Source organism: Salmo trutta, chromosome 20, assembly GCF_901001165.1.
Source record: "Salmo trutta chromosome 20, fSalTru1.1, whole genome shotgun sequence".
NCBI classification, from domain to species: domain Eukaryota; kingdom Metazoa; phylum Chordata; class Actinopteri; order Salmoniformes; family Salmonidae; genus Salmo; species Salmo trutta.
Genome location: NC_042976.1, coordinates 27478565 through 27492927, shown reverse-complemented (window position 1 = coordinate 27492927; position 14363 = coordinate 27478565). Strand labels below are relative to the sequence as shown.

General features: G+C 46.5%; 1 protein-coding gene across 1 annotated transcript in view; it reads right to left on the bottom strand.

The window, feature by feature from the left end:
- Nucleotides 1-560: 560 nt before the first annotated feature.
- LOC115155813 (follistatin-related protein 1) overlaps nucleotides 561-14363 on the bottom strand; it is a 58417-nt gene continuing 44614 nt past the window's right edge. The window contains exons 7-11 of the mRNA XM_029702780.1: nucleotides 12863-12981; nucleotides 11067-11179; nucleotides 3133-3243; nucleotides 2882-2976; nucleotides 561-2034 (exon numbers count right to left, since the gene is read on the bottom strand). Of these exons, the coding sequence (XP_029558640.1) occupies nucleotides 1993-2034; nucleotides 2882-2976; nucleotides 3133-3243; nucleotides 11067-11179; nucleotides 12863-12981 (480 nt within the window). The 3' untranslated portion in view covers nucleotides 561-1992. The remainder of the gene's footprint in view (nucleotides 2035-2881; nucleotides 2977-3132; nucleotides 3244-11066; nucleotides 11180-12862; nucleotides 12982-14363) is intronic.

Genomic DNA, 14363 nt, shown 5'->3' with positions numbered 1-14363 from the left:
AAACTAAAACTGGGAGAAAGTTGAAGATGGTGATGAACCAGTCTGCGCCTCTCCCCTGGATATTATGCATTCATCCACTAGTAGACTACATTATGTAAGACATCATGCGAGAGTATAGAATTGTATATATACAAAACGTGTATAACCTGATGTAGGTTTAAAAAGCAACATCAATTCACCCATATCCTACTTAAACCACAATGCCTCCTTGCAGAATAAAAAAAAGCACACTGTTTGCAATGTTTAGTGACTTTTAAAAAGGATTATCATATTACAGCCACAATATCGACCAGATGGCATTGGAACACTGCCTCTTGGACCAATACAAATGGAATGTAGGCTAGATTTTCTGTAGAAAACCACACCAGCAACAATTCTCTGATAGACAGCTCTGATTCAAAAATGTGATTATTTTATATTTTTTGTGTTTTAAGATTTTTATTTATTACTGTTTGAATGTAAAAGATAAACAGACAGACAGACAGACAGACAGACAGACAGACAGACAGATAGACAGACAGATAGACAGACAGACACAAACACACAGGTTGAGACATTTGTAGTACTGTATGGGTTGTCTTTTATTGGCATATATACTCCTTATACACTCTGCATTCCTTTTAGAATAAAAAGTTATTAACCAAACTAGTTATGGAACTTTTACACAAACATTTAACAAGGACTAAACCACATAGCTCTAAGGTTACTATAAAAATTCTGCCAATTATAGTCTTGCCCAATCCAATTGTGGTTTAAAGCTTGCTGGACACAAGACCTCGACAGTGTGTGTCTGCAGGCCTATGTTTGGGTGTTAAAGGCACTGATTTAACCACAAATAATTCTCAGGATGAGTGGGATTTTGACAAATAAAACATAAAACAAATATGACACTCACCGCCACACACTAGTAGCTCACTCTCTCAAAAAACACTCCCTCATCACACACACATTATCTGACAGACGCATTCACTCTGAGTTAGAGATGCATCTAAGTTATGTTAGCTGACAGCAAGGCTAATCCTTATAACTGATCTTTGATAAGCACAGGTATAGTGTTGTTGCTGGGTCCAGAGTAATGCTTTACCTGGAGGGGTTTGTACATCATTTCATCATCATAGTCATCATCAGGCTTTGGTTTCAGTTCTCCCTGCTGTACTCAGTTCAGCTCTGTGCTTGGTGCTTGTTGCTTTCATTCTATATTCTACGTTTCACATCTAGATGACTATTGCTTCAATGTTTCTGAAACAAGCACCAGAGAGCGCTGATTGAATACAGCACAGGAGCCATTGTGATCACATATGATCTCCAACTCAAGCATATAACAAATTGTACATAGGAGCAAGTGTATTTGTCAAAAAGCAGGGCGTACTAACTAAACGGGATGATTCACTAAGGCCTGAAACTACGATGCTAGTCACGGAGGGTGAAGTGCATTGGTCAAGTAGTATCATGGCAGTTCTGTAAGCAAATAAGCTTAAAGTCAAGTGTATGACATCCCACTACCTTCCCCTACAATAGGACACTGTCATCGTCTTGCTCTACACTGCTCTAACACATCTTGAAGGACTTTCAAGAGGATTTTGTTTCCTTGATGAAGAAAGGTGTCCTGACAGCTCACTCCTAATATCTCTCATCTTTCTCATTCCAAACAATTACCGCTTGCTATTTTACTAACAAGAGCCATACCAATGAATACTGTAACTATATTGTATACATAGGAAGAAGAAGAAAAATGTAACAGTAGAAAATGGCCCCATTCCTAGCGCAGGGTGCAGTAATACAATCACAAATAAAGACAGTACTTAACACAAGGAACTCCTAAAATAATACTTTAGACTGCCCCTGCATCTAACAAACATCAACAAAAAGACAGTAAAAAAGCTCTAATAATTAACATATGAGTAAATTCAGCAACAGCACAGGGCCTCAAGGTACATCAAGTATAGAGGAAGAGTGTCTCTCTCTCTCTCAAGCCCTTCTTCTTTGGGCCTCTTAGGCCTCCTTTGTGCTGGCCTTCATCTTCTCCACTGTTTCCTGTGTTTGAAAGAGGGAGGGGGTAGAGGGAGAGAGAGATGGTGTGAGAGGAGAATGTTATATATTGTCATGAGAATAGCAATATACTGTATGCCATGTAGCTCTGATTAGATAGTAACAGACTCAATACCCAAAAGTCCTCTACCCGGTGTTGTAGATATGTGGTAGTAGAGTAGTGGCCTGAGGGCACACACTTAATGTGCTGTGAAATCTATTGTTAAATGTACTGTAATGTTTTTTAAATTATATAACTGCCTTAATGTTGCTGGATCCCAGGAAAAGTAGTTGCTGCCTTGGCAGCAGTTAATGGGTCGCATGGTCTGTACAAGGTTAGTCATCAATAAAGAACAACTCTACCACTGTTTCTTTCTCAGGACAACTAAACATGCTGTATTGGCATGACAAAGCATATCTCCCACTCCCGATGGTCTAGGTCAGGGTTCCTACCCTAATCTAGCGCACCTGATTCTAATAATTAACTGGTTGATAAGCTAAATTAGATTAGTTACAACTGGAAATGGATCAAAAACCTACTGGAGGGTAGCTCTCCAAGAACAGGTTTGGAGAGCCCTGGTCTAGGTATACTATTTGCATAGTCTTGACTGTTCAAACCACCCTTAATGTTGTGAGATATGCAGAATAATTACTCATGGGCTGTAGTACACATCTTTCAAGGGGTGAAACGGGTGTAATAAACTCATTTGTTCTAAACTTTCAATAATATTGCAGCTAGTTGATAACTCTGTCTAGACAAATTCCAGAGCTACCCATCTGTCTGGGGAGATTGGAGAGCAGCCTGGTCTGTCCGTTGAACTTTGACCAACTGTTTCCTTGGTGACAGGCTGACCTGATGCTTGTTAAGCTCGGTCACACGGAGACTCCATTCCTCCTCGGTCATCTCCTGCCCTGCCTCCCCAGTCTCCTTGACAACCGCTGTCTTGTCTGAGAAAGAGATGCAAAGAATGAAAGAATTACAGGAACAATTGGAGAGAGAGAAGGACAGTTGTTGAGTCCTTATCTGTTGTGCTATATGTGATTCAGATTACTTGTAGATGAGTCAGGGTGTCTATGCAGGTGTGCTGGTGTGTCTTTCCTCACCAGTGCAGGTCATGGCGGTGCAGACCCAGTTGCCACAGGCACACACACAGCGGTTACACTCCACCTGTGTCTCAGCCCCATCTTCATAGGTCTCATCCTCCAGGGCACACTCTGCAGGGGGGCACATAGAATTCAGATTAAAAATAGATTGAGTACAGCAGTTATGGTGCCTCTCATACACCCCACATCTAACAAAGAGATATACAATTCTGTGTTTTTAAGTTAAATCAATTTATTCTGTCTAAATAAAACATTGGCAATGCAGTTGAGTAGTGATGAGTTTATGCATAGTCCGCAGCAGAAAGAGAGCAACAGTGCCATAGATAGTGTGAGTGTGTTTGCATAGTATGTTAGAGCACTCTACTACAGTATCTGTGTTCCTGGCTCTGGTGAGGACCCAGGGCAGGCTCTGTTTTCCGGACTGGAATGTGTGCAGCTGCCTGCTGCAGCTGTGAGTGAGGTCACATACTGAACTTTCCCCTACATCATTAACCTGTTATAACCCCAGCATTTCGGGTAATTCCGGGCAATTCCGCTTAGTGTAATTGTAAGGAGTGCGTACTGGTGGCAGAGAAGTCAGACGCAGGAGAACAAAAACTGTGTTTCCAAACGGCGCAGTTTAATAACAAAAACCCACCGGAAAACAGAACAATCAAATAATGGGTACATAACCCGACACACACCAGGACAGACATGCACAAGCACTTACAATAAACAATTACCGACAAGGACATGAGGGGGAACAGAGGGTTAAATACACAACATGTAATTGATGGGATTGGAACCAGGTGTGATGGAAGACAAGACAAAACCAAAGGAAAATGAAAAGAGGATCAGCGATGGCTAGAAGGTTGGTGACTTGGACCGCCGAACACAGCCCGAACAAGGAGAGGGACCAACTTCGGCGGAAGTCGTGACAGTACCCCACCCCCCCCCCACCCCCGACGCGCGGCTCCAGTAGCGCGTCGACACCGGCCTCGGGGATGACCCAGAGGGCAAGGCGCAGGGCGATCCGGACGAAGACGGTGGAACTCCTGCAACAGGTCGTAACCCTCCCACTCCACGAGATACTGAAGGCCCCTCGTCCGGCGCTTCGAATCCAGTATGGGGCGAACGGAGTACGCCGTGGCCCCCCCGATGTCCAGAGGGGGTGGAGGAACCTCCCGCACCTCAGACTCCTGGAGCGGGCCAGCCACCACTGGCCTGAGGAGAGACACATGGAACGAGGGGTTAATATGGTAATCGGGTGGAAGCTGTAACCTATAACAAACCTCGTTCACTCTCATCAGGACTTTAAATGGCCCCACAAACTGTGGACCCAGCTTCCGGTAGTGCCGGAGGAGGGTCAGGTTTTGGGTCGAGAGCCAGACCCGGTCCCCCGGTGCGAACACGGGGTCTCACTGTGGTGGCGATCTGCATTCCTCTTTTGGCGCGTCACGGCCTGCTGAAGGTGGACACGGACGGCTTCCCATGTCTCCTCCGCGTGCCTGAACCAATCGTCCACCGCAGGAACCTTGGTCTGACCCTGATGCCAAGGCGCCAGAACCGCCTGGTACCCCAGTACGCACTGGAAGGGAGAGAGGTTAGTGGAGGAGTGGCGGAGCAAGTTCTGTACCATCTCGACCACTCCCCTGGCCGGTCCTGGCAATAGGACCGCAGAAACCTACCCACATCCTGGTTCACTCTCTCCACCTGCCCATTCCTCTCGGGGTGAAACCCTGAAGTAAGACTGATCGAGACCCCCAGATGTTCCATGAACACCTTCCAGACCCTAGACGTGAACTGGGGACCCCGATCAGACACTATATCCTCAGGCACCCCATAGTGCTGGAAGACGTGTGTAAACAAGGCCTCCGCAGTCTGTAGGGCTGTAGGGAGACCGGGCAGAGGGAGGAGATGACAGAGAAACAATCCACAACGACCAGGATCGCGGTGTTACCCTGTGAGAGTGGAAGATCAGTCAGAAAATCCACCGACAGGTGCGACCAAGGCCGCTGTGGGATGGGTAAGGGGTGTAGCTTACCTCTGGGTAGGTGCCTCGGAGCCTTACACTGGGCGCACACCGAACAGGAGGAAACATAAACCCTCACGTCCTTAGCCAAGGTAGGCCACCAGTACCTCCCGCTCAAACAGCGCACTGTCCGACCAATCCCAGGATGACCAGAGGAGGGTGACGTGTGGGCCCAATAGATCAACCGGTCACGAACAGCGGACGTGACGTACAGACGCCCAGCAGGACACTGGACAGGAGCGGGCTCTGCACGTAACGCCTGCTCAATGTCCGTGTCCAGCTCCCACACTACCGGCGCCACCAGGTAGGAGGCGGGGAGTATGGGAGTGGGATCCATGGGCCGCTCCTCTGTGTCATACGGCCAGGACAATGCGTCTGCCTTAACGTTCTGGGAGCCTGGTCTGTAGGAAAGGGTAAACATGAAACGGGTGAAAAACATGGCCCACCTTGCCTGGCGAGGGTTCAGTCTACTTGCTGCCCGGATGTACTCCAGATTGCGGTGGTCAGTCCAGATGAGAAAAGGGTGTCTAGCCCCCTCAAGCCAATGTCTCTATGCCTTCAAGGCCTTTACGACAGCCAACAGCTCCCAGTCCCCCACATCATAGTTTCGCTCCGCCGGGCTGAGCTTCTTCGAGAAGAAGGCACAGGGGCGGAGCTTCGGTGGCGTACCCAAGAGCTGAGAGAGCACAGCTCCTATCCCAGCCTCGGACGCGTCCACCTCCACTATGAACGCCAAAGAGGGATCCGGATGGGTCAGCACGGGAGCCGAGGTAAACAGAGCCCTCAGGTGACTAAAAGCCCTGTCCGCCTCAGCTGACCACTGCAAGCGCACCGGGCCCCCCCTTCAGCAGTTAGGTAATGGGAGCCGCTACCTGACCAAAACCCCGGATAAACCTCCAGTAGTAGTTGGCAAACCCTATGAAGCGCTGCACCTCCTTTACCGTGGTGAGAGTTGGCCAATTACGCACGGCTGAAATACGGTCCCTCTCCATCTCCACCCCTGTGGTGGAAATGCGATACCCTAGGAAGGAGACGGACTGTTGGAAGAACAGGCACTTCTCAGCCTTGACGTACAGGTCATGCTCCAACAGGCGACCAAGCACCCTGCGCATCAGGGACACATGCTCGGCGCGTGTAGCGGAGTATATCAAGATGTCATCATTATACACCACCACACCCTGCCCATGCAGGTCCCTGAAAATCTCGTCTACAAAGGCTTGGAAGACTGATGGCGCATTCATCAACCCGTACGGCATGACGAGGTACTCATAGTGCCCTGAGGTGGTACTGAAAGCCGTCTTCCACTCGTCTCCCTCCCGGATACTCACCAGGTTGTAAGCGCTCCTGAGATCTAGTTTGGTGAAGAAGCGCGCCTCGTACATTGACTCAATCACTGTGGCTATGAGCGGTAGCGGGTAACTATACCTCACAGTGATCTGATTCAGACCCAGATAGTCAATACACGGGCACAGACCTCCCTCCTTCTTCTTCACAAAAAATAAACTCGAGGAGGCGGGAGAAGTGGAGGACCGAATGTACCCCTGACGCAGGGATTCAAAAACATATGTTTCCATAGCCTCTGTCTCCACCTGTGAGATGGGATACACGTGACTCCTAGGAAGTGCAGCGTCTACCAGGAGATTTATCGCACAATCGCCCCGTCGATGAGGTGGTAATTGAGTCGCCTTCTTTTTAGAGAAGGCGAGAGCCGAATCGGCATATTTAGGGGGAATGCGCATGGTGGAGACCTGGTCTGGACTCTCCACTGTAGTAGCACCAACGGAAACCCCTAAATACCTACCAGAGCACTTTCGCGACCACCCCGTGAGAGCCCTCTGTGGCCAAGAAACAGTGGGGTTATGACAAGCTAACCAGGGTAGGCACAGCACCACGGGAAACGCAGGAGAGTCAATGAGGAAGAGACTAATTCTCTCCTTGTGACCCCCCTGCGTCACCATGCCCAAAGGAGCGGTGACCTCCCTAATCAACCTTGACCCTAATGGTCGACTATCTAAGGCATGAACGGGGAAAGGCACAGCCACGGGAACAATGGGGATCCCTAAACTATAGGCTAACACTCTATCAATAAAATGTCCAGCCGCGCCTGAATCGACGAGTGCCTTATGCTGGGAATGCGGGGAAAACTCAGGGAAAGTGACATACACAAACATATGTGCAACATAGGGCTCTGGGTGAGAATGGTGCCGGCTCACCTGGGGTGATGCCAGAGCCTGCTGCCTCGATCCCCAGAGGAACCAACCCGGTACCGACCGGCAGTGTGACCTCTGCGGCCACAGATGATGCACGAGCTGGAACCCCCTCCAGTCTCCCTGCGCACCGCCCCTCCCAGCTCCATGGGTATTGGAGAGGGGGTGCGGGAGGATGGAACCACCAGACCCCGATCAGAACGTCCGCGGGTAGCCAGCATGTTGTCCAGCCGGATGGACAGGTCCACCAGCTGGTCGAATGTGAGGGTGGTGTCTCTGCAGGCCAACTCCCGACGGACGTCCTCGCGCAGACTGCAGCGGTAATGGTCAATTGTCGCTCCATCCCGCGCCGGCAGCCAGGGTCCTGAACTCCTGGCTGCTCCTCGTCTCCTGCCTCAGATGGAAGAGGCGCTCACCCGCCGCTCTACCCTAGGCCGGGTGGTCGAAAACTGCCTGGAAACGGCGGGTGAACTCCTCAAACTGGTCCAACGCCGCATCTCCCTCCACACGGCGTTGGCCCACTCCAGGGCTTTCCCGGTGAGGCACGAGACGAGGGCGGACACCCTCTCACGGCCCGATGGAGCTGGGTGGACGGTGGCCAGGTATAGGTCCAGTTGGAGAAGGAACCCCTGGCAGTTCGCAGCCTTTCCGTCATATTCCTGGGGCAGGGAGAGACGAATCCCACTGGGACCAGGAGGAAGAGGGGCACTCAGAGGAGACCCCGGTTGTGTTGGTGTAGGCACTGGAAGAACTCCCTGTCTCTCCCAGCGGTCCATAGTCTGGACAACGGGGTCCATGGCGGTGCCAAGATGGTGGAGCATTGCTGAGCGCTCCCGGACGCGCTCCTCCACCCCTATACCCGGAGTACCTGCTCCTGCTGACTCCATCGTCGGGTCGGTGATTCTGTAAGGAGTGCGTACTGGCGGCAGAGAAGTCAGACGGCGCAGTTTAATAACAAAAACCCACCAGAAAACAGAACAATCAAATAATGGGTACATAACCCGATGCACACCAGGACAGAGATGCACAAGCACTTACAATAAACAATCACTGACAAGGACATGAGGGGGAACAGAGGGTTAAATACACAACATGTAATTGATGGGATTGGAACCAGGTGTGATGGAAGACAAGACAAAACCAAAGGAAAATGAAAAGAGGATCAGCGATGGATAGAAGGTCGGTGATTCGACCGCCGAACGCCGCCCAAACAAGGAGAGACCAACTTCGACGGTCGTGACAGTAATACTCACCATCATTTTTTAATGAATTTTGTACAAAAATAATTTTTTTTACACCAAATACAAACATTGTGAGTGGACAAAGGGGTGATGCCCTCTGTTAAAACACTGTAATAGGCCATTTGAAATAGCATACAGTGGATTCGGAAAGTATTCAGACCCCTTGACTTTTTCCACATTATTTTACATTACAGCCTTATTCTAAAATGGATAAAATAGTTTTCCCCCCTCATCAATCTACTAACAATACCCCATAATGACAAAGCAAAAACAGTTTTTTTGAAATTTTTGCAAATGTATTAAAAATAAAAACGGAAATATCAGATTTACATAAATACTCAGACACCCTTTACTCAGTACTTTGTTGAAGCACCTTTGGCAGCGATTACAGCCTCGAGTCTTCTTGGGTATGACGCTACAAGCTTGGCACACCTGTATTTGGGGAGTTTCTTCCATTCTTCTCTGCAGATCCCCTCAAGCGGTCAGGTTGGATGGAGAGCGTCGCTGCACAGCTATTTTCAGGTCTCTCCAGAGAGGTTCAATTGGGTTCAAGTCCGGGCTCCGGCTGCGCCACTCAAGAACATTCAGAGACTTCTCCCGAAGCCACTCCTGCATTGTCTTGTGTGCTCAGGGTCGTTGTCCTGTTGGAAGGTGAACCTTCGCCCCAGTCTGAGGTCCTGAGTGCTCTGGAGCAGGTGTCATCAAGGATCTCTGTACTTTGCACCGTTCATCTTTCCCTCGATCCTGACTAGTCTCCCAGTCCCTGCCGCTGAAAAACATCCCCACAGCATGATGCTGCCACCACCATGCTTCACCGTAGGGATGGTGCCAGGTTTCCTCCAGACATGACGCTTGGCATTCAGGCCAAAGAGTTCAATCTTGGTTTCATCAGACCAGAGAATATTGTTTCTCATGGTCTGAGAGTCTTTAGGTGCCTTTTGTCAAGTTCCAAGCGGACTGTTGTGTGCCTTTTACTGAAGAATGGCTTCCGTCTGGCCACTCTACCATAAAGGCCTGATTGGTGGAGTGCTGTAGAGATGGTTGTCCTTCTGGAAGGTTCTCCCATCTCCACAGAGGAACTCTGGAGCTCTGTCAGATTGACCATCGGGTTCTTGGTCACCTCCCTGACCAAGGCCCTTCTCCCCTGAATGCTCATTTTGGTCAGGCGGTCAGCTCTAGGAAGAGTCGTGGTGGTTCCAAACTTCTTCCATTTAAGAATGATGGAGGCCACTGTGTTATTGGGGACCTTCAATGCGGCAGAAATGTTTTGGTACCCTTCACCAGATCTGTGCCTCGACCGAAGCCTGTCTCGGAGCTCTACGGACAATTCCTTCAACCTCATTGCTTGGTTTTTGCTCTGACATGCACTGTCAACTGTGGAACCTTACATAGACAGGTGTGTGCCTTTCCAAATCATGTCCAATCAATTGAATTTACCACAGGTGGAGTCCAATCAAGTTGTAGAAACATCTCAAGGATGATCAATGGAAATAGGATGCACCTGAGCTCAACTTCGAGTCTTATAGCAAAGGGTCTGAATACTTACATAAGTAAGGTATTTCTGTTATATATTCTTTATCAATTTACCAAAATTTCATTAAGGGATATTGTGTGTAGCTTGATGAGATTTTTTTAAATCAATTTTAGAATAAGTCTGTAACGTAACAAAATGTGGAATAAGTCAAGGGGTCTGAATACTTTCCAAATGCACTGTACATGTTACATTAAATATACGTCTTTCAAACTTTCTTAGGTCCATCCTACACACAAAATAATGTACAATTTATACGTAGAAGAAAGGAAATATATAATTGTAAGCCAAAGTGAATGTTTCCTTCATAGACATCCAAAATAATTTCAAACCGAGCTATTCTTTCTCGTTCCTCAATAGATCGACAAAGTGTCAGGGAGGCCCAACACCACCAAATATGTTCATGATTGGATGAATAATAAAAACATTTACATTACTTTTGGTGAACAGCGTGCAGGTCGCTATTATGGGTTATGCTAGCTTTCTTATTATGCTAGCTTCCTTTCTAGTAGCTATAGCTAGCTAGCTAAAATATTTATGAAAATTATGAAAAATAATATTTGATTGTCCCTGTGGGACAGGGTGTTATAACAGGTTGCACGGCCTCTGCTCAACTCAGTACAGTACAACAGACTGAGGAAAAATACTCTTGTCTGTAAATAAACCATATTTAGCTGTTTTTGCTTCAATTAATTTCAAGTATGTTAGGGTGAGTTACAGTAGATATGCTTGTGGTTGTGGTGAATAGGTTTGCTATTTTGATTAACATAATGTAAATCCCATGCACTTTAAACACATACTGCAGTTTACTGCATGTATCGGAGAGGTTGATATAGAGGTATTTGTGTAATGAACTGAGAAAAAAAACGTTTGATGTCAGCAGTAGTGTGCAATGTTGTCATCATAGAGTCATGGGGTCAAGGGTCATGTGTCTGTGAGCTCACTCTTCTCAGGTGGGTTGAAGCCGGGCTTCAGGCAGTTGAGGAACTCATCGAAGCTAAGCTTCCAGTCAGCGTTCTCATCTGACAGCTCGATCAGGGCATCCACACACAGGCTTCTGGGAACAGGACAAAGAAACACACACACAAGTTCACATTCACTGCCTGTACTCATAGTTATGTATAGCTGTTGAGATGGTTATTGGGCATAGTTTCTGACTGATAAAAAAGTTAGTGGATGATTTTGCATAGAGAATCTTCCTACATTGTAAAACAAATCTGTTGTTTCAACTAATTATTATTAAGTAACTGGTTCCACAACCTTTTTTTTTTGTTTACTCAAATTTTCAGTCCAAGTGTTACCTGAACCCCCTCAAAAAGTTGCCTCAAATTTAGCTCCAACTTAAGAAACATTTAAAAATGTACTTAAAATGATGTGTTTCCTCAGAAATGGTCTAATAATTTATGTTCATTCAACTATAAATTATTATTTGGGCATCTTAACTAAAAAAGGCTGTGTAACTGGTTACACACACAATGCTTTTAACATACAATATTTGACACACATTAACATACATTGTACATATTCTCTTATACAGTAATTACGATTCAACATGTCCTCACCTGAGATTTGAATTCACAACCTCTTGGTTTCATGGCATTCCAATCTTCCTGGTAGGCCATCATGTCTGTGTCGAAGACTGATTTAACCTGTATTTCTACACTTTGCACTTCAAAGTAAATCTCAGCTTTGTTAAAAGTACACTCAATAAAAACTATTTTATTTATCATGGTGATTCAGGACTAACATTAAAACAGAATAATATGCGCCACCAACATTAGACAACTATACAAAAAAACCTACACTTGCTGTAATAAGTAAATCAAATCAATGAGAGAATAGCCAGATTAACTTATAAATGACCCAGATGTGGAGACATAGCAGGAAGATCAGAATGCCATGAACCAAGAGGTTGCGAATTCAAATCCCAGGTGAAGACATGTTGAATAATAATGACTGTATCAATGCACAATGTAATCACGAATGTCAAATATATAAGTTAAAAGCATTGTTTGTGTGTGTAACCAGTTGCACAAACTTTTTTAGTTAGAAAAATAATAATTTATAGTTGAATGAACATATGAGACAACTTGAGCAAACACATCATTTTAAATTGACTGAATTTTGCCTCTGTTTTCTCAAGTTGGAGCTAAGTTTGGGCCAACTATTTTTTTTTCTTCCAGGTAGCATTTGGACCAAAAAGTTGAGTAAACTAAAAACAGGCTGTGACACCAGTGACACCAGTTACTTAACAATAATTAGTTGAAACAAATACATTTGTTTTTACAGTATATCCATCCTTCATTTGCAGGGCCAAGAGTTTTCCCTGGTCAAGTCACATGGCCAGGAATTACTCAGGGCCCTACTCATGTGTGGGCAATATAAGTGGCTGATTTAATCAGTTTATTTTCTCCAAACCTGAAAAGCATTGCAGCACTGCTCCACTGAGCAGCACAGTGGAAACCCAGGCTCTGATAATGCACAGAACAGATGTCTGTGAGGGTAATAGCCACAGGAGGCCCCCGGTGCAGTTTAGACTGGGTCACACAGGGTTTAAGGCTCAGAGAGAGGGAAAGTAGGGCTTAATATAGCACCAGCTCCTCAGAAGCCCTCTACTGTACAGCTGAGGATAAGATATAGATACTGTAGAGGTATTCATAAACACTACACCAGAAATAGATCAGCTTTTTAAAGATGAAATAGCACACAAGCACGCACTCACTCACACACGCACACTGACCTGAGCAGCTTGTTGCTCTCCTGGTCTGCGTATGACTGCATGTCCACGTTGGAGTCATTATGTTGGATGAACTTGAGGAGCTCTGAGGAGTCCAGCGTGGAGTCACCATTGTCGTAATTCTATGTACACGCACACACACACACACAGAGTTAGTAGGAGTAGAGAAGAGTTTCTCTATCAATCACTTTCTAACAATATCTCCCTTTAACTGATAAAACACCTGCTTCTAGTCTGCTAATCCAGAGAGAGGGGGGACAAATGGAAATGGAACTCTATAACAGCCATAGAGTTCTATTCTATAAAGAGAGAGATTGACAGACAGACATGGTGAATAGGGAGAGAAAGTGAGACAGTCTCCAGAGAGAGAGGGGGGAGGGGTGCGATGGCCCTGCCAGATAAGAGGATTGAGGGGTTTGGATGCAGGGACCTGTTGCCTTGAAAATAGATATGGTCTTTAATCCCTTCCCCCATGGGGGTCCCCCAGTGTGAACCTCTATATTGGGGTGGAGGGATACTTAAAGTCTCCATTATATCTTTAGTGCGTAGATGTGGTGGTATGTGGGACTATACTAAAGCCTCCATTATATCACTGTGCTCTGTCTCTGTGGAGAGTTAATGAAACTCTCAGACACAAGGCACATAGAGGAGACGGGAAGAGACACGAGGACAATGGTCTTTTCATTTCAAATGAATCTCTCTTATGTTTTCATGTGTGTGGAAGAAACTGTAACCAGTGGGGATAAAAATCACAGAGTTATATAGAGATTGCAACGTTGAATCTGTCCCATTATGGCGTCTGTGAGAGCACGGACAGCGCCATTGAGGCCATTTCCATTTTCTTATTCTACTACTTCTGGTTGGTAAACAAACTGTAAGGGTGCATACTGACACCTGGAGTGTGTTGTTTGAACAGGTATAAAGCCAAGGTTGGTGATTTACTGCCACGTGGAGTTATGGAATGTTTACTCATGAGTATAATTAATTGGCTAATTCCTCTTATGTGATCCTTCCTTAACCCATAGGAAGTCCCATCAAGTTGACTACTTAAAAAAAAGTCCTCAATGGCGTTGCCCATGCTAAAACAGACTTCTGGGCCCTAAAGTCCTCGATACAACTCTCAGTCCATGTCGCTGAAAAACTTCCCTACGGCATGATACTGCCACCACCATGCTTCACCGTAGGGATGGTGCCAGGTTTCCTCCAGACGTGACGCTTGGCATTCAGGCCAAAGGGTTCAACCTTGGTTTCATCAGACCAGAGAATCTCGTTCCTCATGGTCTGAGAGTCCTTTAGGTGCCTTTCGGCAAACTCCAAGCGGGCTGTCATGTGCCTTTTATTGAGGAGTGGCTTCCGTCTGGTTACTCTACCATAAAGGCCTGATTGGTGGAGTGCTGTAGAGATGGTTGTCCTTCTGGAAGGTTCTCCCATCTCCACAGAGGAACTCTGGAGCTCTGTCAGAGTGACCATTGAGTTCTTGGTCACCTCCCTGACTAAGACCCTT